The sequence below is a fragment of the Sus scrofa genome, chromosome 14 (assembly GCF_000003025.6).
Source record: "Sus scrofa isolate TJ Tabasco breed Duroc chromosome 14, Sscrofa11.1, whole genome shotgun sequence".
NCBI classification, from domain to species: domain Eukaryota; kingdom Metazoa; phylum Chordata; class Mammalia; order Artiodactyla; family Suidae; genus Sus; species Sus scrofa.
Genome location: NC_010456.5, coordinates 79,717,558 through 79,744,913, shown reverse-complemented (window position 1 = coordinate 79,744,913; position 27,356 = coordinate 79,717,558). Strand labels below are relative to the sequence as shown.

The 27,356-nt window shown below is 43.8% G+C and overlaps 1 protein-coding gene across 50 annotated transcripts in view; it reads left to right on the top strand.

Moving 5' to 3' along the window:
- The window catches only part of KCNMA1 (potassium calcium-activated channel subfamily M alpha 1), a 760,956-nt gene that overhangs the window by 361,424 nt on the left and 372,176 nt on the right, over positions 1-27,356 (top strand). For 49 of the 50 annotated variants that reach the window (XM_021072164.1, XM_021072146.1, XM_021072135.1 and 46 more), the window contains 1 exon segment: positions 26,559-26,620. In XM_021072164.1, the coding sequence (XP_020927823.1) occupies positions 26,559-26,620 (62 nt within the window). 50 annotated transcript variants of the gene reach the window in all.

Below are 27,356 nucleotides of genomic sequence, written 5' to 3'. Positions count from 1 at the left end.
TACCAGTTCGCTGGGAAGCGGTGGTATTAACTGGTTCAACCTTGCCCTTTGTATTCTGGCTGGGTGGATTTCTCTTCCATCTCCTCTTTCTTCCCACCATTAGTTTCTGCTGTAGCAAGTCAGGCCCCAGCCATGGAATTAAGTATTTTCAGTGGCTGCTTTGGGATTTTTCTATTTACCCTCAAAAAATTTGTTATTAACAAAGCCTAAAGAATCCACCCTGGTTTCTTTACTTTCCTTTAAAATGTTTAAGAAAATAGCGATGGAAGAATTATTCTAAATGTCGTCGAGTGTCATGCTGTCTCAGAAAACTTGCTCTATTGAAAATGTCTTGTCACAGCTTAATGGAATTCCTCAGCTCTGCCAGGCACAGTTCTCCTGCCCCAGTTGCTGCAGGTGTTAGGAAGGTAAATATTGGAGCTTCCAAAAAAAAAAAAAATTGTAGATACACTTTTGAGACTTATGAGCCTGGAAATGACTCTCTTCCTATTGATGACAAGGGGGTCTTCAGGTAGATCTCTTACTCTATGAGTGAAAGCCATTGATTTAGGAATGCCTAGAACATTTGTGGTGGAATATGCTCTGTGTCTATTCAGCTTCCCTTCCCAAAGTTGACTAGCAGTGAGATGGCTAATATTGGCTGGAAGACTTTTTTTTTTTTTTTTTTTTTTTTGGTCTTTTTGCCTTTTCTTGAGCCGCTCCCACAGCATATGGAGGTTCCCAGGCTAGGGGTCGAATCGGAGCTGTAGCCGCCAGCCTATGCCAGAGCCACAGCAACACAAGATCCGAGCCACGTCTGTGACCCACACCACAGCTCATGACAACGCCAGATCCTCAACCCACTGAGCAAGGCCAGGGATCGAACCTGCAACCTCATGGTTCCTAGTCGGATTCATTAATCACTGCGCCATGATGGGAACTCCTTTTTCCTTTTTTTTTTTTTCCCGGTCTTTTTGTCTTTTCTTGAGCCGTGGAAGACTTTTTTTCCTTTTAGCTGTGCTGCTTTGATAACTTTGCTGTCCCTCAGTTTTCTCCCTGGGCCAAGGCCATATTCTTTTACAGATTGAGTCCAGGGATTCCTAATTTCTAGCCCATCAAATCCCCTGTACCTGCTTCAGTTGTTGAGTTGCTTTGAGTGACCCAGTATGGCAGAAAAAATGATTTTTGTCTTTCCCACCATGACAAGCTTCCAGAATACTCTGATGAGGGTGGATTTTGGAGACTGCTTTGTGGTTTCCAGACAAATGCAGGAGTGAGGAACAGAAACAGCATTTTAGTCCAGTGCACTGAATATTCTTTGCTTTATGGGACTTACAATGGCACTCCCCACATTTATCACTCTCCTTACTTCTTGAGCGACCATCCCCCCCCCAGCCATTCTAGCCACACTGATCATCTGCTTCTCATTTCCTAAGGTTTTTATTATCTCTCTTATTCTAGTTCCACTTAGTCATACACAATCTGATACGATTGTCAGGCCATTTGTTGGGTGTTCCTTTTGTCAGCCCATGGGACATGTTTGTTAAAAGAGAGAATCACCGTATTTCACATTTCTCTTTTGCCCTCTGCTGCACCTAGCAGGTGGCTGAAGTCATGGCAAGTGCTGAGCAGATTCTTTCTAAGTTCTTCAATGCAAATGGTATTGGCTAGACTTGCGCTAAGTTAAGTAGACTGTCAACAGAGGTCAGAGAACATTGATCATATACATATAATCAGCCAAGACTGACTTGAAGAATAAGCCACAGTCTTTTTTTATTAGAGTAGAGTTGATTTATAATATTGCATCAGTTTCTGCTGACAACAAAGTGACCCATTCATATACGTGTGTGTGTGTGTGTGTGTGTGTATTCTTTTTCTCATATTATCTTCCATCATATTCTAGCCCCAGAGATTGGATATAGTTCCTTATGCTATACCACAGGACCTCATTGCTTATCCATTCCACATGTAATACTTTGCATCTAGTAACCCCAAACTCCCAGTCCATCCCACTCCCTACCCCCTTCCCCTTGGCAACCATGAGTCTGTTCTCCATCTTTGAAGCCACACTTATTTTTGAATAGTGGTGGGATCCATGTGATTGAGCCAAATGGGCACTTCTTGGCATTGATTAATGGAAGGGTATAACCCTTTAAATGTTTAGCTGGAAAGGAAACATTTCCAACAATCTTGTCCCTTAAATGAAAAAACCAAAAGGTCTCGGCCTTATTTCCATGGAGATAACTGTAGATTTCTCAGGCAGCTCTGAAAATCAGTACCTGCCTGGCAAGTCACAGTGCTTGAGGTCAAGTGTAGAAGCAGGGTGACCAGGGAGGAGGAGAGTGAAAGAGTCTGGTGCCTCGGACTTGGTTTGCTGCAATGGGAGTGGGGAGAAATGTGATGTGCTGAATCATTTTTGAAGGTAGAGACAGTTCCATGGATAAATGACCAGGGCCTTTGTAATGATTCCTGAAGTCCAAGAAATGAGCCTCAGGAGGAAAGTCACCTTGTTTGGGGACACTCTCTGTCCCTAGAGGTGAGTTGTTGGGGACAGACTGGGCCTTGGTGTCCATATTGTGGTCAGTGCCAGCTTCTCTGTCGGGTTGGCATAGTGACTGTGTCATCCTCTACCTGGGGAGACAGCATCAGTCATTCAGAAGTTTTGAAAATGCATCAGCATGAACTGTGGCAGAGTGGGTTAAGAATCTGACTGCAAAAAAAAAAAAAAAAAAAAAAGGAGTTCCCGTTGTGGCACAGTGGTTAACGAATCCGACTAGGAACCATGAGGTTGCGGGTTCGACCCCTGCCCTTGCTCAGTGGGTTAACGATCCAGCGTTGCCGTGAGCTGTAGTGTAGGTTGCAGACGCGGCTCAGATCCCGCGTTGCTGTGGCTCTGGTGTAGGCCGGTGGCTACAGCTCCGATTCGACCCCTGGCCTGGGAACCTCCATATGCCACGGGTGCGGCCCAAGAAATAGCAACAACAACAACAACAACAACAAAAGAATCTGACTGCAGCAGCTCAGGTCGCTTCAGAGGCTTGGGTTCAATCCCCAGTCCGATGTGGCGCATTAAGGATCCCACATTGCCACAGCTGTGGTATAGGTCACAGCTACGGCTCTGATTCAGTCCCTGGCCCCGGAACTTCCCACATACCACAGGTGCAGCCAAATAAATAAATAAAAATACAGTAGTTAACTGGACAGTCCCTTCATCCTGAACTCATGGAAAAGGTAGCAGGGTTCCACCACTAATGCGTTTTGCATTTGTCGGCTTCTGTATCGCATGAGGCCAGGCATCCTGAGCCCCAGGTGTAGAGGTCCAGGGGCCGCTCTTTCCTGTTAAGATCTGGCCTGGAGCACAGCCCTGCAAACACTGCCAGTGGATATAGGGGGCCGAGCTAGAAGCTCCTCACAGCCTCACTTCCCCTGGGGGAGGGGCAGAGGTTGTTTTCTAAGAGAAGACAAAGCTCTCTGTGCTGCAATGACAGCTTTGCTGAGACTATCTCTGCGGATCCCAGGGCAGAGACCCCAAAGAGAAAGGATCAACCACGCAGCTGGCAGACATCTCAGGAAGAAGTGGCAGTTAGAGGAGTGTCAGCTCTGTGCCATTTTATGCAGTGGAATGTTAAGCCAGTGACCCAACAGCCATGGGTCCCCATTTCCTCAGCTTATAAAGTGGGTGTGATAGTAATAGTACTTATTTCCTAAAATGTTTTTTAGGGATTACATGGGTTAATTTAAGTAAAATATTTAGAAGAGTGCCTAGCACAAAAATATATCATATGCATGTTGGTTGCTCTTCATGGTATAGTATTCATTTATGTTATATATTTATTATATGAAATTATTATAGAGTTATTATGTTGTTAGTATATCCCTAAGTCAGGCTCAGTCACTCGCCTTTTGTTCCACCTTTGGTTCAAGGTAGTTCCTGGATCAGTCTGTGTGAGTCTTGCCCGACACCTCGAACTGAGTGTGTTTGACCTGGATCTGTGCAGCGAACTGCACTTCCAGGAACCACACATCTGCAGCGACTGTGATAGTGGTAAAGGAACCGAAGCCCAGAGGGTTAAGAAATGACCAGGGCCACACAGGCAGGGTTAAAACCAGGTCTCCTAACTCCAAGCCCAGCCCCTCTCCATGGTCAGCATGGATCATGCCAGGACAGTGGGTGTTTGCTTGTGTCCTCTGGACGCCCATTGCCATGGGAGGCCCTCCGAGGCAGTTATTCCTCACCTGGACCCAAATTCTGCATTTGCGAATCAGAGGTTAGGCCTGGGCATCTGCATGTTCACCTCAGAGCACAGTCCAGGTGTGCAGGTGGGAGGTATATGAAGAGCAACCTCAGCCCCTGAGTGGGCTCTTCACGGAAGTGATCGTCTACTTGAATCGAAGTGCGTAGCAGGCATTGAGTCTGTGCACGTCTCCTGAGCCCCCTCTAAGAAGCAGCCCAGTTAACTGGTGAGGTCATGATACCCACGTTGTCCATGTTCAGGAAAGGACGATGGGAGTGGCTAGAGGAAACTTCAAGAATAGAGCTGCAGAGACTGGTTGGATTTGTGAATGTGGAGGAGAGCAGCCAGGGCAGTGTACGTGGGGACACTGCTGGAGGAAAGGGTCGGAGGTGAAAGGAACATGGCAGGTGACAGGGGTGGTTAGGACCCCTACTGGCATTTCCCTACTCCCTCTGGGGAGTTGAAGACCATCTCTGCAAAATCAGTGGCTGGGTCACATTGCCTTCCTGTGCTCTCACCACGGGGGACTCTTGGAAGAGAGGTGGAAGCCATCATGACCTCACTGTTTAGTAAGACGAGAGGATGCACGAATGGGTTGGACCTCCTGAGTACTGGGCCTCCCTTGGCATTTTCTTTTTCCTGGTGACAGTGTTACAGGTGTCTCTCTTTCCTCTCTGCCCTTCTGCTGAATGATGATGGCACCAGTATAGACTGCTGAGAACTTCCCCTAGAAGGGGATGCTGCCATTTGTTTTGTGGGCTTTGTTGCAGTTTTATGTCTTTTTAGGCCTGCAGCTGTGGCATATGGAAGTTCCCAGGCTAGGGGTTGATTCGGAGCTGCAGCTGGGATCCGAGGCACATCTGAAACCTACACCACAGCTCATGGCAATGCTGGATCCTTAACCCACTGAGCGAGGCCAGGGATCAAACCCACATCCTTATGGATACTAGTTGGATTTGTTTCTGCTGTGCCACAATGGGAACTCCCTTTAGGTCTTTTACTTGGGAGTAGCTTGGCCGGGTGTGCCTTCTCTGGGGCAGGAACCACTGGGATGATGTTGAGTTGAAGGCAGGCCCTTTGGGCATTCCCCATCCTTCTTTGTCATCCAATTTCCTAATTTTGCCTCTGTCTCCGACTCACGTCAGGGCCTTGGAAGAGTCAATTCTTTACTAGGTACCAGTTTTCACTCCTAAAATTCGGGCCCAGGACAAGATAATCAGAGTAATAGCTAGAGTAATACTGATGACCTTTTTGAATCCTTGGAACTCTCGTTGGGGCTCAGTTCTCTTGGCTTTAAAACTTCCTCCTTCCCTATTAGGTTCCTCAGCAAGGCCCACATTTCCTGGGCTCATTCTCCTTGGAAACATTCTTCTAGACTGGCACTAGTTAAGAAGTCAGGAAGGGAATCCTGACACCTGCGGCCAGTCCCTAAATCTTTTTATTTAAAGTTTTAAAAATTAGAAAAAAAATTTGTGTAGTCGATTTACAATTATTTCTTGAATTTTTCTTGTATAGCGAAGTAACCCAGTCATACGTATATGTACATTCTTTTTTTATACTAGCTTTTATTCCCTAAACCTTAATTGATAAACTTTCAGTTGGTAAAGGCTTTCTGAGGTCAAAGCCTTCAACCACTGCCATCCATGTGGTTGACCATCCTTGACCATCTTAGTGACCATCCATGAAAGAGATTCTCAGATGCTAAGCCCTGCCGTACACAAGATCATCATTACCCAGGTTTTGCACTGAAGCAACCCTCTGAACAGGGTCCTCATGATCAGTCACTTCATCTTAACTGCAAAGCAAGTAACAAGCATCACATTGATCTACAGGAGGATCTCCTCGAATGGCTGCCACCTTGGCAAGCCGAGTTCCACTCCCAGCTCCGTCTTTATGACTTCGCTTCTCAGCTTCTCTCCCATCAGAGCTCACCACGAGATTGCCTGTGGCAGTGAGGTTTACCATTCAATAGAAAAGAAACCCAACAGCACTTGGCTGACAAACCAAGCTTACTCCATTTCCTCTGACAATCGATAATTATTCATCACCTGCCTTCTCCCCACAGCTGTACACTTGCCTCCCTTTGTGTCTCTGGGAGAGCAAATGGAGCCAGGATTAATCAGCCAGGGTTCGTGATGCCCAGTGCGATTTTGTTTGTGCCTTTGGCTCGTGGGCTGTCTTTGTAGGATGAAATAGTGGGCCTTCCACTAGGCATGGCTCAGCAGCTCTGCTGGTGTCTGTGCTTTATTGAGCAATAAATTAATACAGAGCACTGCCAAGGAAACAGATAAATGGATAGGACAGCAAACACATTTTTAACAAGGAAAATGGCTTTGTTTCTCACTAGCGTCATTTAAATGATTAGCTCAGTAATTGTGTGTTCCTTGATTGGGGGTGGAGGAGGGGATCCTGATTAAGCACATGTCTGGGAGGAACTGTGTGGGCATCCTCCTGAGACTTGGGGAAGAGAAGATTTGTTTTGGATCCTGAGAGAGGCTTGCATTTGCAACATGTATGATACAAATTCGGCCTGGGTTTTAAGCCTATACATAGCATGTGGTTCAGGCTGGCTGTACCTGAAAGCTCCCATCAGGATGGTCACACTTGAAGAGGTGAGGAGAAATCTTTGATGATTTGTCATGGTCATTAACTGCATCCCCCAGTGCATATGGCAAGAAGGAAGGAGAAAAGGAAAAGGTAGACTCTGGGAGAGGAAGCTCCTTGTTGGCAATGCAAACCTCCCAAAGCCCAGAGAAGTTCTGGATGTCATAGTAAAGGAAAACCTTCAAGACTCAAGAGAATGGCAAAAGGGAAAAAAAAAAAAATCCTTCCCTGTCCTGTAGGTACATGTAAACCTCACATCGTACTTTTCTTGTCATAACTAATTTATAAAAAGGGTGCTCCCCTCCCCACCAGAATATCAGCTGCATAAAGGGCTTTTGTCCGCTCTTCTCTGCAGTGTTGCTTACACTGGGAATGTTGCCCAGAATGTAATAGGAGATCAATACGTAGGTGTGGATAAATGAAATTTTAAGTGGACTGTTTCCCACCCTCCAAATTCTACCCATTATTCCTTAATAGCTTAACTAGACCCCCACTAGCTCTTTCCCTGACAGCTCCCATCTGAATGACCATTCCCTCCTCTGCTCACCTGATTAACTTTTTTTCTTTAAATTAGAAATTGAGCCCTTGCTTATAGACTAGCTTTTCTGTGGTCTCAATTTGACATTAAAATCTTACGGTATTGATCTTTTTTATATCCATTTCACAAACCTTTTCAGATTGCTATAAAATTTTTATCTGCGTTTCTCTAGAAATAGATGAGTTGCATAAATGTGAGTTCAATTCATCTTGCAAGCATAATAGCTTATCATAATAGACCTTTCATGTAATAAGTACATCAGAAAATAATTTAGCCTTTATGGGATTTTTTTTTCTGCTTCAGATGATTGGTCCGTATGCTTAATCATTCAAAAACACATGTGACCAACCTCCTGATTTTAGTTTTAGAAAGACAGTAAGAGAAGAGTTGGAGGGAGGCAAAAAGAAAAAGAGAGAAAGCAAATATGGATGTATATTGATGATATCCGTCACTTTATTATAAATTCTGAAGACTTATAGCTATCGAATAGGAAATATTTACAAAAAGTAAGTGCCATGGGATTGGAAATTGAAGTGGGTAAATAAATTGATGCTTCTTCTGTTAAAAAAGAGTGTATCTGGTGATTTCCGATAAAGGGAAATTTTCAAGCTTTCTCATCTCTGGTGCTTAAAATATTTCCATGTATCTCTTCTTGGTAAGGGGTTTAGAAGAAATGGCAACTCTTTGCCAAGGATTTGCTTTATTGGAACAAATCATTTGCCATAGAAATGCGTTTACTAAGATAAGTGCCATCTTAAATGTAGCATGCTGTACCCCTGGCGAAGAATCTTAAAGATGACTCAAAGCCTTTTTTGAAACACTGCCATATAATTAAAGAGAGCCGACTTGATGATCTAAGATTTAACATTATTCTTTACAGTTTTACTCTTGGACCGGAAAATAGTTGCAAAAATAGCTTAATTGGTATGTGAACCAACACACACATATAGATGTATGTATATATATTTACTTCATTTTATAAATTATTATTTGTAGAAATAGTCCACTATGTGTGACTAAAAAAATTAATTTAGGGACTGTGCTTTCTCCTTCCCATTCATTCATCAACAAGTATTCATTGAGTGTATGCCCTATGCTGGGCATTAGGAGGGTTGTGACATTCAGAACACAGCCTCAAGGGTCATGTTTTCTAGTTGGAAAGACAAGACAAATACACAAAGATAGTTAACCATCTATAACTACTGATATCAGTAGTTACCTTCTACATCAATAGAGTGTCCTCAAAATGTGAAAAATGCTATGTGCTTTGGAACCATCAAGCAAGGAGAAGTGGGGACATTTATACGTCAAGGAGGAAATTCATTTACTATATAAATTCATTCTATATAAAGCACCTACCATGTTCCAGCCACTAGTATGGGCATTGGGGAGTATCACAAGTACAAAACAGACCAGACCTGTGTCCTTACAGACTTTATCTTCTCTTGAGATTAGATGAGCAGTGAACAAGTAAAGAAGTAAATAGACAAAGTGATTTCAGGGAATGATATACCAACAAGGAAATGAAACAGTGTGAGGGGACAGACCAGTGCTGTGTGCACCTGTGTGCATGGACAGAGTTGCTCAGATGCCCATGACCCAGCTTTACGAAGGATAATCAGGAAAGGCTTCTATTCCTTGAGTGGTGAGGGTTCGAGTCCCAGCTTAGAACATTGGGTTAAGGATCTGGCATTGCTCCAGTTGTGGCATAGGTCACAGCTGCAGCTTGAGTTCTGTCCCTGGCCTGGGAACTTTCATATGCCACAAGTGAGGCTGAAAAAGAAAAAAAGTGTCAGGATTACAGAGGATGGAGGCATGTGTGATTATTAAAAATGCAGATTTCAGAGCCTTTCCTCAAACTTTAGAATCAGATTTGGAAGTGTGTTTTTAACAAACAGCTTCAGTAGATCACAGGCACACTATGATTTTGGAATCACTATATTATATCACTATATATATCATATTATATATATATATAATATCACAAAGGAAATAATCTCTCATGGTAAAATTTCAGAAACTTTAATGGGAAAATATTGGGGGTTGTGGTGAGGGGCTCTTCCAAAAGACTCTGAAGTGATAATGTGGAGGTGACCACTATTCCTCAAGCCAGAACTGAGGCAGTGTTTCTATGAATCATTTGGGGTGCCTCCATGCAGTGGGAAAGCAGTTTATGTTGTGGCTTGGCCAGACCTCCTTGGTTCATTCTCCTCCTCACAAGCTGAGGATTCCTAGGAGCTTCTGCCATGAAATGCTCGGATTATGTTTCTCTGCATTGGTGCAGTGTTCCCTGGGCATTGCTTTATATTCAGTTATTCTTGGGGCTTGTATTCAGTGAATCTATACTTACATGGCAGCAGTTCAGAGCTACCCTCTCTACCAAAATTGAGCCAGTTATGTATGGCATTTTGTTCCAGCCCCTCTGTCCAGTCTGGCAATATGCTTAGAAATAATAGGTCCTGGTAAATCTAGTTTGCTAGTATTTTGTTGAGGATTTTTGCATAATGTTCATTAGAGATTCTGGCCTATAATTTTCTTTTCTTGCAGTCTCCTTATCTGATTTAGGTATCAGGGTAATGTTGATCTCGTAAAAAGAGTTTGGAAGTGTTGCCTCCCCTTCAGTGTCTTGGACGAGTTTGAGAAGGACTGGTGTTCATTCCGTAAGTGTTTGGTGGAATCCACCATTGAAATTGTCTGGTCCTGGGGTTTTCTGTGTTGGGAGATTTTTGATTACTACTCTGTCTCCTTACTCATTATTGGTCTGTGCAGACTTTCCGTCACTTCATTATTCAGTTTTGGGATGTGTATATTTCTAGGAATTTTCCATCTTTTCTAGATTATTAATCAGATCTTGATTATCAGTCTCTTCTGATCCTATGTATTTCTATAGTATCAGTTGTAATGGCCCTGCTTTCATTTATAATTTTACTTATGTGAGTCCTCCATATTTTGGTTTTTTGGTTACTCTAGCTAAAAAATTGTTGGTTTTGTTTATCTTTTCCAAAAAACCCAAACTCTTGGTTTTGTTGCTATTTCTATTGCCTAGTCTCTATTTCATTGTTTTCTGTTCTAATATTTATTATTTCCTATTTTCTACTAACTTGGGGATTAGTTTGCCCTTTTTTCTATTTCCTTGATATATAAAGTTAGTTGCTTATTTGAGATTTTTCTTTTTTCTTAATGTCGGTATTTATTGCTCCAAACTTTCTTCTTAGGCCGTTTTCTGTATCCCTTACATTTGGGGATGTTGTATTTCCACTCTCATTTCTCTCCAGAGGCTTTTTGATTTCCCTTTTGATTTCTTCTCTGACTCCTTGGTTGTTCAAGAGTGTGTGGTGGCGTTTACACGTATTTGTGAGTTTTCCAACTCTCCTCTTACTGATTTCTAGCTTACAGCCTTGTGATAGGAAAAAGATGCTTGATGTGATTTTGGTCTCCTTGGATTGGCTTAGCTTTGTTTTGTGAGCCAATATATGATCTGTCCTGTAGAATGTTTTGTGTGAGTTTGAGAAAGAATCTCTGTTCTGCTGCTGTTGGATGGAATGTTCTATATATGTCTATTAGGTCCACTTAGTCTATAGTTTATTCAGATATACTGTTTCCTTATTGATTTTCTTCTGGATTATCTCTCCATTATTAAAAATGGGATATTGATGTGCCTTACTATTATTTTTTTATTATGGGATAAAATAGCCCAGAAATAAATTCACCCATATATGGTCAACTAGTTTTTGACAAGCGTCCCAAGAATGCTAAATGGGGAAAGAATAGTTTATTAAAGAATAGTTTTCCCAGTAAATAAACTGGGAAAACTAGATATCCACATAAAAAAATTAAATTGGACCCTTATCTTATATCATACATATAAATTAACTCAATATGGATTAAAGACTTAAATGTAAGACTTGAAACTGTAAAACTCCTAGGAGAAAGCTGCCTGACATTGATCTTGACACTTACTTTTTTGAATATGACACCAAAGCACAGGTCCAAAACCAAAAATAAACTAGTAGGAATCCATCAAACTGAAAAGCTTCTGCATGGCAAAGTAAACAGTGAACAAAATGAAAGGCAAACTACACAGAATGGGTGAAAATGTTTGTAAACCATCTCTCTGATGAGGGATTAATATCCCATTATTTATATATATATGGAGCCTACAATCCAATGACAAAAAAGAAAAATGACACAATTAAAAAATGAACAAAGGACCTGATAGACATTTTCCCCAAAAAGACATACAAATGGCCAACAAGTAGGTGAAAAGCTGTTTAACATCACTAATCATCAGGGAATTGCAAATCAAAATTACAACGAGATATCATCTCGCATCTGTTAAAATGGCTGTCATCAAAAAGGCAAGATAATGAGTGTTATTAAGACTGTGAAGAAAAGGGAATCCTCATGTGCTGTTGATGACAGTGTAAATGGGTATAGACACTATGGGAAACAGCGTGGAGTTTCCTCAACAAATGAAAAATAGAACTACCGTGTGCTCCAGAAAATGAAATCACAAGGCGATCTCTGCACTTCCACATTCATTACAGCATTATTCACAATAGCCGAGATAAGGAAACAACCCAAGTGTGTATTGATGGTTGAATGGATAGGGAAATTGTCATGTATATCTGTATCTCCCTATATCTGTCTACAATCAAATATTATTCAGCATTAATAAAGAAATACATCCTGGAGTTCCCATCGTGGCTCAGTGGTTAACAAATCCGACTAGGAACCATGAGGTTGCGGGTTTGATCCCCGGCCTCATTAAGTGGGTTAAGGATCTTGCATTGCTGTGAACTGTGGTGTAGGTCGAAGTCACAGCTCGGATCTGGTGTGGCTGTGGCTCTGGCGTAGGCCGGTAGCCACCACTCCAATTAGACCTCTAGCCTGGGAACCTCCATATGCCACAGGAGTGGCCCTAGAAAAGGCAAAAAAATAAAAAATAAAGTAAAAAATAAAAAAGAAATACATCCTGCCATCTTTGATCAGCATAGATGAACCTGGAGGACCCTGTGCTAATTGAAATAAACCAGACACATGAACACAGATATTATATGATCTCACTTATAGGTGGAATCTAAACAAATCAAACTCACAGAAGCAGGGAGAGTAGAATGGTGGTTTCTAGGGGCCTGGTGGTGGTGGGGTGTTGGGGAAATATTGGAGTGGAGCTTGAACAGTGGGCATTTGATCAGTCCTTCCTCTGTCTTAGATGCCTCTGTGGAATATGGACAGAGGCAGAGCTTTTTGTTCTTTTGTTGTTGGAGTCCATGTAGGCAGCTATTCTTTCACACTGTATCTTTCTAACAGTAAAGGAAATAGTTTATTGACAAGCTCCCATTTTCCATTTGTGATACTGACTTTGGAAACCAATGTCTCCTCAGCCTTTACAAGTCTGTAATCTCAGGTGAAAGTAGGACTTGAGAAGTCTAAGCCTACATATTGGAAATGAGGGTTTTAATCATTTAACTAGCAGTGGTGACACCATATCTGAATTCATGAGGTAGCTTTCTATGGGTGAAGATTTATCAACTTAATTAAAAATAAAAATAAAGTGTCTCACTAGCATTATCTAGCCCACTGAACTAAATCATGAAAATGGTTTTGGATAATGTTCAAGATAAAAAGTCCTAGCCAATTTTTTCCCTTCCAGGAACCTTTGAAGTAACTTTTTATAGACATTTTATTTTTTATAATTTTTATTTTTTCCATTATAGCTGATTTACAGTGTTCTGTCAATTTTCTGCTGCACAGCGAGGTGACCCAGTCACACATACATGTATACATTCTTTTTTCTCACATTTTCATGCTCTATCATAAGTGACCAGACATAGTTCCCAGTGCTATAGAGCAGGATCCCATTGCTTATCCATTCCAAAGGCAATCACATGCATCTATTAACCCCAAATTCCCAGTCCCTCCTACTCCCTCCTCCTCCCTCTTGGCAGCCACAAGTCTGTTCTCCAAGTCCATGATTTTCTTTTCTGTGGAAATGTTCATTTGTGCCCTATGTTAGATTCCAGATATAAGTGATATTATAGGGTATTTTTCTTTCTCTTTCTGACTTACTTCACTCAGTATGAGAGTCTCTTGTTCCATCCACGTTGCTGCAAATGCCATTATTGTGTTCCTTTTTATGGCTGAGCAGTATTCCATTGTGTGTATATGCCACGTCTTCTTAATCAAATCATCTATTTTTGCACATTTAGGTTGTTTCCATGTCTTGTCTATTGTGAATAGTGCTGCAAAGAACATGTGGGTGCATGTATCTTTTTCAAGGAAAGTTTTGTCCGGATATATGCACAAGAGTGGGATTGCTGGGTCATATGGTAGTTCTAGGTATAGTTTTCTAAGGTACCTCCATATTATTTTCCATAGTGGTCGTACCAATTTACATTCCCACCAACAGTGCAGGAGGGTTCCCTTTTCTCCACACCCTCTCCAACATTTGTCATTTGTGGACTTATTAATGATGGCCATTCTGACTGGTGTGAGGTGGTACCTCATCGTAGTTTTGATTTGCATTTCTCTAGTAATCAGTGATGTTGAGCATTTTTTCATGTATTTTGTCCAAATAGCACATACCTAAAATAACCAATTTGGGAGTTCCCGTTGAGGAACAATGGAAATGAACCCAACTAGGAACCACGAGGTTGAGGGTTTGATCCCTGGCCTTGCTCAGTGGGTTAAGGATCCAGCATTGGCATGAGCTCTGGTGTGGGTCACAGATGAGGCTCGGATCTGGTGTGGCTGTGGCTGTGGTATAGGCCGGCGGCTACAGCTCCAATTGGACCCCTAGCCTGGGAACCTCCATATACTGTGGGTGCAGCCCTAAAAAGCCAAAAAAAAAGAAAGAAAGAAAGAAAAACGAAAGTAAAATAACCAATTTAAGATGTCTTTACACCCATATTCAAAAAAAGAATGTCTTCAAAAGATAAACTTTTTATTTTTTTATTTTTTGAGCGTTTTTAAGAAGAGGTTCTCAAAATACGGTACTTGAAATGGCAGTATCAGCGTCACTCGGAACTCGTTAAAGATATAAATTCTTCGGCTCCTCCACACCCATAGAATCACAGTCTCTGGGGTGGGTCTGGCCTTCTTTGTTTTAACAAGGCCTGTGGATAAAGCTGAGGTGCACACAAGGTTGAGAACCCCTCCTAGGCTGGGGCATAAAGGTCTCGAAAGGCTTTTGATCCTAGGAACCTCACCTTGGCATCTGTCATCTGCCTTGCACAGGAATGGAAGCTAGAGTTCAAATTTTGTAAAGCAGGGACCTTCTTCTCCAGCTCAGTATCTTCTTCCAGCTCAAGCCTAGTCCATAGGGGACACTCAGCAGCTGTGTGCAATGACTGAAGGAATGGAGAAGGGAGCAGGGGTTCAGAGGAGTGAACAGAGTAGGTAAAGAGGGGACACTGTTGAACAGGCTGGGGCTGACGTGGATCACCAGATGATGACAGCAGAGCCCCCAAACCCTGAGAAGGTGCTGGTTTTCCCCATGTAGACCTCGAAAACTTGGATGGAGTCCCCTGGTGGCTCAGTGGGTTAAGGATACGGTGTTGTCACTGCTGTGGCTCTGGTTACTGCTGTGTCAAGGGTTCCATCCCTGGCCCAGGAACTTCAGCATACCATGAGCATGCCCCCCTCCCCCGCGCCCCAATAGAAAAATTGGAAAACCCACACAAAAGGCTGAAGGACATGCACCCCAGTTCCGATTTCTCCTTTGCGACTGTGTCGAAGCTCTTCAAAATAGGGATTAAATCATTCTTCCCACATTTTCTGGCCCCTGACTTGCTGAAGTGCTGTGTGCCCAGTGTCAAGGAGCCCTGAACATTAGATGCATGGCCTTCCTCATTGTAAATGGCCTTGAAAGGACAGGTGGCATTCCACTGCCCTCTTGTTTCCAAAGTAGTTTTGCTCCAAGCTGAGAGAGGCAGTCCGGCTTGTGTTACCTGTCCATGCTCCCATCCCCCGACCCCCTAATACATGCCCTGGGAAAGTGGAGCTTGTGGTTTTCTGACTTTTGGTCTCTAGTAAAGCCCAAGTTGCCATTACCCAGTGTGGCATATGGCATTATAAGCACCTGATCCTCTCAAGGTGACAGGGAGATCCATGCAGGAAGTCGAGTGGCAGCCGGGGCTGTGGTCCAGCCTCCTGCACTAGTGGTGCAGTGTTGGGTGGATGTCCAGCCATCGCTCAGGGCAACCGTAGTTATATTGAGGTTTATGCCCCATTCCTGATTTTCCAGACTGTAGGAGCGGCGATTTGTGAGCATGAAGAATGCTATGTTGTGAAAGTTTTTGCTTCCCTCAGGAAGGGTGGATTGTCTGTAAGAATTCAGTAGTAAATACAAAAAAATTTTTTTTTTCTCTGAGTGTGGGAAGGAAGGAGAGATATCAGAAGTAGACAGTGTTCCCAGTATGGCACAACGGGATTGGTGGTGTCTCTGTAATACCAGGATGGAGGTTCAATCCCCAGTCCTGCACAGGGGATTAAAGGATCCAGCATTGCTGCAGCTGCAGCTCTGATCTGATCCCTGGCCCAGGAACTCCATGTGCCACAGGGACCCCCCCCCCAACCACCAGGAAAAAAAAAAGGTGGGCAATCTAGTGCCTTCTTTTTGGGAACCTGGCTTTTCCCCTGCTGTAGACCTTAATAAAAGTGCTTGCTGATTTCATTTTTAGCCCAGACAGTGATTGCCATGGCCAGTCCATTTGTTAACAGTCAGGAATCAGTGCTGCAAAGGAGAAAGTGCAGTGTGACACTTTCAGGACCATGCATGTGATTGTGCACCTCCAGCACAATTGGGCAGCACCCAGAAGGGCTGGGTGATAGATTCTGGAGTTTGGTCAGTGTTGGTGTCAGTGTCTTATTTCATCCCATGTCAGTTTATCATCTTTAGCCAACTCCCTTGCTGTTGAGGGGCTCTGATGGCACTGCTTTCTAATGTGCATGCCAATCCTTTTTAAAAGCAATGCCTTTGGTGGCAAAATTATTACTTTAGAAGAAGAAAATTTTAGGTTGTTTCTAGGCGTGACAGTAGGCTCCCGCTAACACACTGAGGGGCCGTGACCAAGTCATTTTTGCAACTTGGCCTTGAGGTTGAGTCTTGGAGACCCAGCGCCCTGTGTCTATTCCATTACCTTTTAGAGGAGATTGTTATGTGCTTTTAAAGCGGTTATACGCCAAGGGCACAGTCTTTTTATTTCTTTTTTTTTTTTTTATTGTGGTCAAGGGCACATTCTTTTAAAACTCTCAATCATATCTGGGACTTTAGCTGTAGTTACCGAAACACAAAGTAGGTTCTGGCTGTAGGCAGCTCCCCGGATCCTAAGAAAGTCATATTCTGCTTAGTGCATCAGACACAGATGGGGATGGGAACAGGGTGAGAAGTTGGGGACCCAGGTAAGGTCTGTATGGCTAAGTGGGGAGAGATTCTGGAAACTAAAGGAGAAATTTGAGTTAACTAAGGGATAAGTCCAAATATCCCAGAGAGGCAAGAATCACCTATATGTCAGGCAAGTTTCTTAGAACCACTGCTCTTGAAAGGAGCGATATCTGTATACCTCAGAGAAGGTGATTATGTTTGAGTTTTGAAATGTAAATATATGGCTGGATTCCACTTTCAAGTTGTCCCAATTTTTTCTTCCATTTTATTAGTTGTTATTCATGCACATAAGATTTACCATGTTGGCCATTTTTAAATGTCCAATTCCATGGCTTAAGTACTTTCACAATGTTTACAATCATCACCACTCAGTTTCTTTTTCATCAACACAAACAGAAATGCCATACACACAACATCTCTGTCCCTACCCCCTCCAGGTCCTGACAAACACCTTCTACTTCTGTCTCCAGGAGTCCAAACGCTCTAGGTACCTCATAAGTGGAATCACATGGCATTTGTCCTTTTATGTTTGACTTACTTCACTTAGTATAATGTCCTCAAAATTCATCCATGCTGTAGCATGTGACAGGATTTCCTTCCCTTTTTAAGGCGGAGTAATATTCCATTATATGTATAAACCCCATTCATCAGAGGATACCTGGATGCTTCTACCTTCATCTGCTATGAACTTGAGGGCACAGGCACATTTTAGGGTCCCTGTTTCAATTCTGTTCTTGCCTTTAATATGGTATAAGAACTAGAAAAATTTGTAAAGTAGGACAAAGATGGCCATAAGTTAAGTCCTTGGTGACACTAAATGGCAACTGATGACCTGACAGTGCCGCACTTTCTTATCCTATAAACCCAATTAAATTAAAAATCCAGTTGGCCAAACTCACATGCACTTAAGCCACACATCTTCTGGAAAAGCTCATTAGCTGCAAACTTGGGAGCTCCACCAGCAGATGGAACGTTTTCCCCTGGATTTTTCAATAATTAGACAGGAAAGGTCTTTCAGATTTTAGACCTCGATTGGAAGATTTTTGTCTTGTTTGCCAAGGCATCCTTTTGAATGCCATTGGTAAGATTATGCAGAAATCAACCTTTTAAATTCCATGATGCAATGACATAAGATTTTGTGTCCTTATACCTCAACTCTCAGGAAGGATGCAGGTTTTAGGGAAAATTTTCTGTCTTAAGGTTACCATTGCTTTCCATCATTTCAGTTTCTCATTTCAGTTGTAATATATTTAGACCTTAGAGGAACACATTGAAATCTTCTGTATTTTTAAGTTGTGCAGAAAGAGATGAGCATGGTCAGTGAAATCCAGAATTTAAGACAGATGACACTCCTATGACAGCTGAGGAACAGTAACTTGGAGAAGTTCACACAACTTGCACTTAGCCTGGATCCTCAGAGGGGAAGAGATTAGGCAATTGGCTTTTAACTTACAGTCCAGATTCTTCTTTGAGACACATTAAAAAAAAAAAAAGAGTTGAGACCCTCTCTATCTACCTGTATTAGTTATCTCCTCTACCCTCTCAAAAAAGCCCATTATTATGCTTACTCTGTCTTGTGTGGTCTGAATTGCAGATGTTTGATTTATAATAAACTTGTTCTTCACTTACACGGAGAAGGAGCCTTATTATTTTCCAGGGCTTCCTCTGTATCTATAGGCATTTTGAAATTACTACCTAATTTGAAAATGGACAGAGACACATTTCTGGGAATGTAGTTGGTTAATAAGTATTAGTAGAGATCCAGCATTTGTGATTAATTAGTGGAGTATCGGTTTATCTCTGTGTTCTTTGGAGCTTGTGTGTCTGTGTGTGTGTACGTATGTACATATATTTTCATGTCCCATTTGTACCCTTACATTATTTTTTAATCTCACCTCCTCAGGACATGGGCTTCCCTTTGTTCCTATAGATTCCCCACCCTAACCCTAATCTAAATCCTCAGCCTTTTCATGTGACACTCTGGACCTCTGCCATCTCAGTTGAACCTGTTTTGCCTGGAGATGTATTTTCACTCCTTTCTCTGTGTGGAGCTGGCTTATTTCTTCATGGTCTGGGGCTCACTGGACACTCTGGTTCTCCATTGCCTCATCCATCTTCATGCAAAACCTTTTCTCTTGAGCCTCCTGCCATCTGACTAGGTCCTTGTTCTGTCTGCTGTCCGTCATGCTGTCACCTCCCTACATTGACACCCCTCCGCTCCTCAGCGATGGCCTCCAGCATTGGCTCTTTCCATTCTCAACCTAACCTCTGGCCACCACCTTCCTGTCTGCATACATGAACGTGCTAGCCTGGCCCCTGTGCACCCCAGATCTGGACCTCCTCACGGCGTGCTGTCCAGCCCCACTCCACGTCAGCAGGAACTGCTCCTCTCCTCTGCTTGAGGATTTACACTCAGGGAGGGTCCATATCCTTCCAGCGCTCTTTCACTTTCCCTGCACCCCCGTCTCCAGACTCATTCTCGTCTTTTCTCCATATGCTCCTTTATTTAACAAATATTGATCAAAACACTGTGTTAGCTCCTGGGAATTCAGTGATGAGTAAGAATGGATACACAGCCTGTCTTCACAGAGGAGTGAATCTGGTGATCACACAAAGAAATGTAAGACTGCTTATGTGTAAGGGCCACAAGTACAGTTTGTGCTCACAGGGGCCCTTCCCACATTATGTGGGCAGGGAACTCACAGTGGAGCTGGGATCTGAAGGATGAATAGTCTATGAGGAGAGGGAAGTCATCTGGGAGGAAGGAAGTGCTCGTGCAAGGGCCCCACAGTTAGAGGTGGGTGTGTGTGCACTTTGGTGAAAAAGAAGAACTGAGTTCCCATCCTGGCTCAGCGGAAATGAACCTGACTAGGATCCATGAGGACACAAGTTCAATCCCCTGGCCTCGCTCAGTGAATTGAGGATCCGGCACTGCCATGAGCTGTGGTATAGGTTGCAGATCTGGCTTGTGTCTGGCGTTGCTGTGGCTGCGGTGTATGCCAGCGGCCGCAGCTCCAATTTGACTTCTAGCCTGGGAACCTCCGTAAGCTGCGGGTGTGGCTCTAAAAAAACAAAAAAACAAAAACAAAAATTTCCATTAACTGGAGTCTAGAGAGGGAGAGAGTGTGAGATAAAGCCAGAGAGGAGGAAAAGGGCCAGAGTTTTCAGGGTCCCATCGGTTGGGTCAGGGATATTTTTCTTTGTACCAAAAGCCGTGGAAATCACTTACAGCAACTGAAGGGCGGGGAGCTCACCATTCTCTATCACATGTCCTGAAAATCCAGTCTACACTAAGTATGGCTTTATAGTATTGCACTTTGGGAAATACCAGATTTGAATGCCCAGAAGATCACAGGCATTTTTTGCTAGGCTTCCTTACATTTGAATAAAGACACGAGGACTTCTTATCTGGAAGTGCAGTGTATTTATTTTAATACTATAATTCTAAATACTGATTACTGAAAGCTCTTTTTTCCCCTTCCTTTCTTTCATCTGGAATACATCTATACTTCAACCATTGTCTGGAGTCTCTGTTGCCGGTGGATCTGTTTACAGCACTTTTGTGTAAGCACTTACATAAGTCAAATGTAATGGGCTGAAATGTTAGATTGGAAACGTAGGGGACCTTCGGCAGTCTAAATGGCACTGTCAAAATATTGGTTTTGTACTTTACAAATCTTTTGTTATTTAGGATCACCAAAATACCTTTTTTGGTAGCAAGATGATATCTTCTTTCTATTGAGAACCACTCCTAGTTCAGGGATGAGAAAAACATACCACTAATCTGGCCAGATAGTGAAGAAAAAGAAATCTTTCTGCTTTTCTTTTAAGAAAACACTGAAGCTCAGAGTGAGCTGCTCAGGGGAAAACTGACAGAAATACGGGGTTTTCAGAGAGTCACAGAGGCAGGAGGAGAGGGGGGCTGGGGCAGACCACCACTCAACGCTCTGGAGCATTGGCGGAGTTGAGGTGTGGGTCCAAGAGACAGGTCCGTAGCACCTCTGGGTATTCAGTTTTTTGGGATCATGTGCTGTGTGAGCAACTCGCCATGCTGCTGGAAACACAGACTCTGCATCTGAGTGCCCATGGTGTCCCCACTGGGGATTTTATGAAGGGAACAAGCCTCTGACGCAGAGCAGTGCCACACATTATTGCCATCATCCTGAATTATAATTGTGCACAAATGACATACGGTTGGCATAAAAGAGCTCTGCCTTTTCCAGTCCAACAATTTTCAGTCTTTCACCATAGGCAGTCACCCATCAAGGTCCCCATGGGATAATCATTTGTTCCAGGGGTGTTCCACCATTTCACAGACTGGGAAACTGAGTCTCAGAGGCATTAAGTGACATGCTCAAGAGCATGCTTGTATTGCAGCAGAGCTGAGATTCAAATGCAGGCAGACCTGCGAACTGGAATTCTGAGCCCTCCCGCCATGGGCCAGCCATCCCATGTACCTGGTGTCTGCCTGGCCCTGGGCCACTAGGTGGGCCTGGAGCATCAGGAGTCCTTCCTCCTCCTTGGTTCTCCATTCTCCCCTCCCCCTTCCACTTTGGGAGCTTGCAGTGGCGGTCGTGTCACTTCTAGGCCCCTTCCTTCCTTGGCCTGGACAGAAGTGTCTATTTATGTGTGTAACATTTACAAAACTCACAGGGATTCCTGAATCATTTAAACTTCTGGATTTCGTGCTCACCGAGGGCAAAGATCAGGCCTGACTTGGCGATTTTGGTTTTCTATTTCCCTCTCTCTCCCTGTGGGCCTCGTGCACAGGAGTTCAATGAAGGTTGATTGTAGAGGTGTTAAATTGGCCAGACCAAAGCTTGTAATTTGAATACAGAATGATGTTCTCTCTCATAAACAAAATGTCCCAATATTGTTTTGCCTTGGAAGTCTCTGTTTTTTTTTTTTTTCTCATATAGTGAATTTTATTTTACCTAAATTATACCTCAATTAAAAAAAGTAATGTGCCTTTGGGATCCTATATTGAAAATTGTCCATTTTCTGAGGGGTTGCTGCTCCCAGGAGTTGGCTAGGCCCTGATCAAATAAGCAGAATCATTAATTAGGGTTATTTGTTCTGCTGCGCGCTAAGTAGCATGTGTAAAACCTGCTCAGGAGAGAATTAATTCATCCTTCTCTCCGTACTTTTTAGAGTACTCTTAGCACGATGCTCAGAGCCTGCAGGCCTAGTACATGTGTTCTAATGGGCTAATTGTTAAGGTGACATTTGTGAATTAATCTCTGACTTGAGCTAAGTGGTTCCCCCTAATGGGTTTAATTCAGTGACTCCCATTCTTGGCCACACATCAGATTCACTGGAGGAGCTTGTTAAAAATAGACACCAAGCCACCCCCTCCACCCAGCTCCCAGTGCTCTGGTCCCCAGTGAGGGGGGAGGGCATCTCTGACTTTTGAGAAAGCTCCTTAGGTGATAGGATTCTGGAGGCAGCCAACTGCGGGAGCGTCTACTCCAGATCCGTGTCTGAAGGCCCATGTGGGTTGAAAGCACTTGGACCTGAGTCTGACATCTTGAAACCAGGTTTTAGAACAGACAACATCTCTGAAGAGCCAACTTTTTCAGATTCGTTGGCCTCTGTATTCATATCAATGAACCTGTCTTTGGGGAGCTCCAGTGACCTGAGGCAGGATAGTCTGTGCTTTGCAATACTGTTTTCCACTTTTATGAACTTTCTGAGACATTTGGAAGCCCTTTAGGACCTGTTAGAATTTCCATCATGAAGATGGCTGTGGCTTTCTCTTCTCTGTTCACCATGTATCATCAGACTCCTGACGTCCAGTGTTAGGGACAGACTTTCTCTTAGTACACCATGTATGTGTGTTCTCAGCATTCTACTCTGGCAACACACATCATGTTTGATCTCAGTTATGAAAATAGATGACTCACAGGCACCATTGTTCCAATGAGATTTATCAAACCACTTTTGTTTTTACGTATCTGGCACTCTGTAAATATCACTCAGGATGTAGCACCGCCACGCAGCATGTGGATGTTTGCCATAAACCCTAGAATGTGGTGTGTAGCATCACGTAGCGTAGCCAAGGTGACCTGGTGAAACCAGACTGTACAGGCATGGGATGTGCTGAGAGGGACTGCTCGTGTCATCCCTTGGGTCAGACCGTGTCCATACACTCTTGTTTGTGACAGTGCTTTGTGAAGGGCTTGGTCACTGTAAGGGGGGTTCAGGCACTCAGCTGCTGGAGGGCAAGGGTCTCCCTGTCTCTCCCGGGAGAGCTTAGATGCTGATGCATTTCTTGGCCTCATCTTACTCCATCCCTGGGCTGCAGTGCCCCTGGTCCCTGGAGCCATGGAAGCTCATGGAAGGATTTCCAGTGGCCCTCCCTCTTCCTGAAAGGATAGTAGAGTAGCTATGACATGTAGGAAGAAGGGACACTTGGAAAAAGAATTGGTTATTGAGACAATAACCCCTGTGGGTAGTTCCTTGGTTCCTTTTATGTAATGACTTACTGTATAGCCACTCGACCTATACTGTACAATTGAGCACTGACTGCATAATAGCCTAGGATTCATCGAGGTAAGGATGACTCTATCAAAGAGCATATTTTATGACTTCAAGTGAACTCCTTTCCTTTGTTTTCCTAGGGCCTTATGCGTAGAGAATGTGAAATAAATACTTAGACAATTATTTGAGGATGCACTGTAACATAACTGTCACCGCTTAGCTAAAATCGAATCATTTTTTGGTAATTGGTCTGAATTTGTTTTCATATTTGGAGTAGGGTTCCCAGATAATGGGGTATTTGTCAGAGTCAAAGATGAGAGACATGGAGGTGGGGAGAGAGAGAGAGAGAAAAGAAGAGAGAACAAGCAGAGAGAACAGAGAGAGAAGGCGAGAGAGAGCGGGAAGGAAGCTAGCCCTTTCCTAGGGTCCTTTAGAAGATGAATGTCTGTTGGGTTCCTATTTTCATGGCCAAATCCAAAGGGTTGATTCATTTTCCGCAGCATCCGGATCTGGGTTAAAGATGTAATCAAGCCTGACATGATAGAGAACCATTTAGCAAGTTTAAAAATCACATGCAGTACACGTTTACCTCAGTGCTGAGAAGCAGATCCACCTCCCCCCACATTGGTCATTTCATGCGTGGGGGCAGGTGGGTGGGAGAGTTTTGGACACCCTGTACCTCATTGAGAGAAAGCCTCCGGCTGAACCTGTGGACCCAAGATCAGGTCCACTCCTTAGAATCTCCAGCTCCTGGGAGCTTTGGAATCATCCAAAGGCACCATTGTTCTGGATTTCCCTCCCTCCCTCCCCCTCTTGTAGAGATGCCCATATTGGAGTTTGCATCTAAAGAGGAGAGCGGGAGTCCTCCCCTCTTGTCCCTGGCTGATGTGCTTCAGTAACTGCACGCTATTCCCCATCACAGAGCCAAGCTGATGCTGCTGGGACACGTTAGTGTCAGTTCCTTTGTGCCCTCAGTGCTGGGAGATCATCACCATTGCTGGAGAGCTTAGATGCTGAGCTCATTTCAGAATGATGTAGGTACCATTTACAAGAACTTTTTTCCTTTCTGTTTCCTTTTCTCTTTCCTCTGTCCTCTCCTCTGCCCCCTTCTCTTCTCCAGCTTAATGGCCTAGGCCCATCCAGCCCCCTCTGACAGAGGCTAAGTGGTCACAGACAGACACACACTCACCCACACAGACACACAGCCAAACTGACAGGGATCAGTCTTATACTGGCTATTTATGAATGAAGAAGAGGTCCTTCCCCTCTGGGCTGGCCACACCTCTTTCTCTTTGCAGCATTTTTGAGAATGAGGTCAGGGCCCGGATCTAACTGCTTATTTCTCAGAAATAGCAGCACAGATCAAAATTAATCTTAAGCTATTTGATTTACTGCCTCATTCAGATAATAGAGGGAAAAGCAGAGCCCAGTTTATGTTTTCGTTTGTTTTTGCATATAACTTTGCAAGGAGTGAATGAATGCATGCATGTGTATGTGAGAGAGAGACGGAGGGGTGAGGGGAGAGACCGAGTAGAGGCTGCTGGGGGATTGGTCCTGGGCTGAGGATAATTACCAACAGACTACAAGAACTTTGGGGGGATTCAACTGGAGCCTGTTTTAGTTTTTTGAAACAAAATGGAAGAATAAAATCAGCCTCAGTGGTGCAGTAACACTTCCTTTCACAGGAAAATTCATCAGATGCTATGAAATGACACATTCCTTTTCTAGTGTCCAGTTCTTCCAGCTGCCAGTTGTCTGCTTTGGAGCCCACCATCCATGGAATGAATGTAGCTCCTTGTAGCTCCTTGGAATTTCGTAACGTTCTAGATTTTATTTTCTATCTGCCAATTTGGTGTGTGCACACATGTGCACATGACTTGATCATGCCTGTCTTCACATAATGCAGGCTTCACCTCCATCCATCAGCCGATGCCACAGGGGTGTCAGTATGTAGATACACTGAGGAAACTGACACCGCTGACACTCTTCACCCTGCAATCCCTTTAGGATATTAGTGTGACTACTAGGAATTTCTTGCCCCTGGGCATCATGTGTGGTGGTGCTATTTCTTTATGTACTATATATATATGCATACACTTACACATATTTGGACATTTACATAGACAACAAATTTGTGCTTTTTTTTTTTTTTTTTTTTTTTTTTTTTGCTTTTTAGGGCCCCACCTGAGGCATATGGAGTTTTCCAGGCTAGGGGTCCAATTGGAGCTACAGCTGCCGGCCTACACCACAGCCACAGCAATGCCAGATCCGAGCCACGTCTACAACCTACACCACAGCTCACAGCAACGCCAGATCCTTAACCCATTGAGCAGGGCCAGGGATTGAACCTGAAACCTCATTGTTCCTAGTCGAATTCGTTTCCGCTGCGCTGCCAGGGGAACTCCACATTTGTGCTTTTTAATATTTCTTGTATAGAAACAAAGTAAATTGGTGAATTGGTGTTCTCCAGGGATGGGGGGAGAAGGAGGGATTAGCTCTTTCACGGGCATGGAGGATCTAACTGGGCTGCTGAAAATGTTCTAAACCTCGATCAGGGGGCCAGTTGCTCACGTTGTTAAGTTTTCCTGAAGTCATTGAATTGGACACATAAAATGAGTGAATTTATGGTATGTACATGATACCTCAGCAAAGCTGTTAAAAATGGATGTTCCTGGGGAGTTGCGATTGTGACTCAGTAGAAATGAACCTGACTAGTACCTGTGAGGATGCAGGTTCGATCCCTGGCCTCGCTCAGTGGGTTAAGTATCCGGTGTTGGCTATGAGTGGTGGTGTAGGACGCAGACGCAGCTCGGGTCCTGCGTTGCTATGGCTGTGGTGTAGGCCTGCAGCTGCAGTTCCAGTTCGATCCCTAGCCTAGGAACTTCCAGATGCCCCAGATGCAGCCCTAAAAAGCAAAAAAAAAAGGGGGGGGAGGGGAAATCCCTGTATTTGAGTTCATTTGGGGCCTAGTTTACATATAATAGGAAAGATTGTATCACTGCTGTTTTTTACCTGCTCTTTTCCCACTGACGTGTGTTGACTTCAGATGAGAAGCTGGACCCCAAGATAAAAGGACCAGATAAAAGCCCAGTGCCGGGGGATAAACCCATGTCTGCCCTGACCCCTGTTGGCCAGCAATGAGGTTGCTGTCCACTGGGCGATGAGGAACCAAGAGCAGGGTAGTATGTGAGTGCAGCAAGGGGATGACATTGCTAAGCAGACCCCTTTTCAAGCACCACGTTTCCAAGCTGCAGCCACATGTATCCAAAAAACAAATAAGCCAAGATCCCAGTGTTCAGCCCTTAAATGACAGTATTTTTCTTTTCTTTTGCAGGTTGTCTTAGTCTTTGCTCTCAGCATTGGTGCACTTGTAATATACTTCATAGATTCGTCAAAGTGAGTATTCAAATACGTTGTCTTGCCCTCTTTTCCACAACAACTGTGAGCCTTTACATTGATGAATTGATTTGCTCTAATGCCAGCCTTTGCAAGAGCCTCCTAGGGGTGGAAGACTTTTAGAGGAAGGCAGGGCTGCCTGTGCTGATTTTCTGAATGGGAAAGCAAGCTCTCACAAGGAGGGCCACATTGATTACTGGCTTGCCAGGGAGGGAGAGGGATCTGAGATCAAGCTTCTTTGCTGGGTCTTACTGATTTTTAAATAGGTATTTCCTGGTGCATAATTTGCACTGAAGAGGTCAAGAGGTCTCTGATGTGAATCCGCAACCTCTGGGAGGGTCACAGTGTCCAGCCGGTGAGGGTATGAGCCACTCTTGCCGAGGCAGTAGGGTCTTTTTCTTATTAGGATTTCCACTGCGTTGCTCTTACTAGAGGTCATCTTAGAAAGCATGACGATGTCCTTTGCATCTGCCAACTGAATACTTGGCTGAAGCATCACTGGCTGGTGCTTCCTGACTTGTCAAGGTAAGGAGATGGGATGGAGGAGTTCGTGATGACTCCCAGAGGTGCAGGCCCATGGCCACCTGAGAATTCCTGTAGTGGACACTCATGTAGACCCCTGAGGTGCCAACTGAGTGGACCTGTGCCACAGATAGAAAAGGCTTTGTAGGAGGCAGAAGAAGGCACTGAATAGGTGACAGCCAGCTCTGCCCTGGTTTCTGCAGGTGTCACCCCT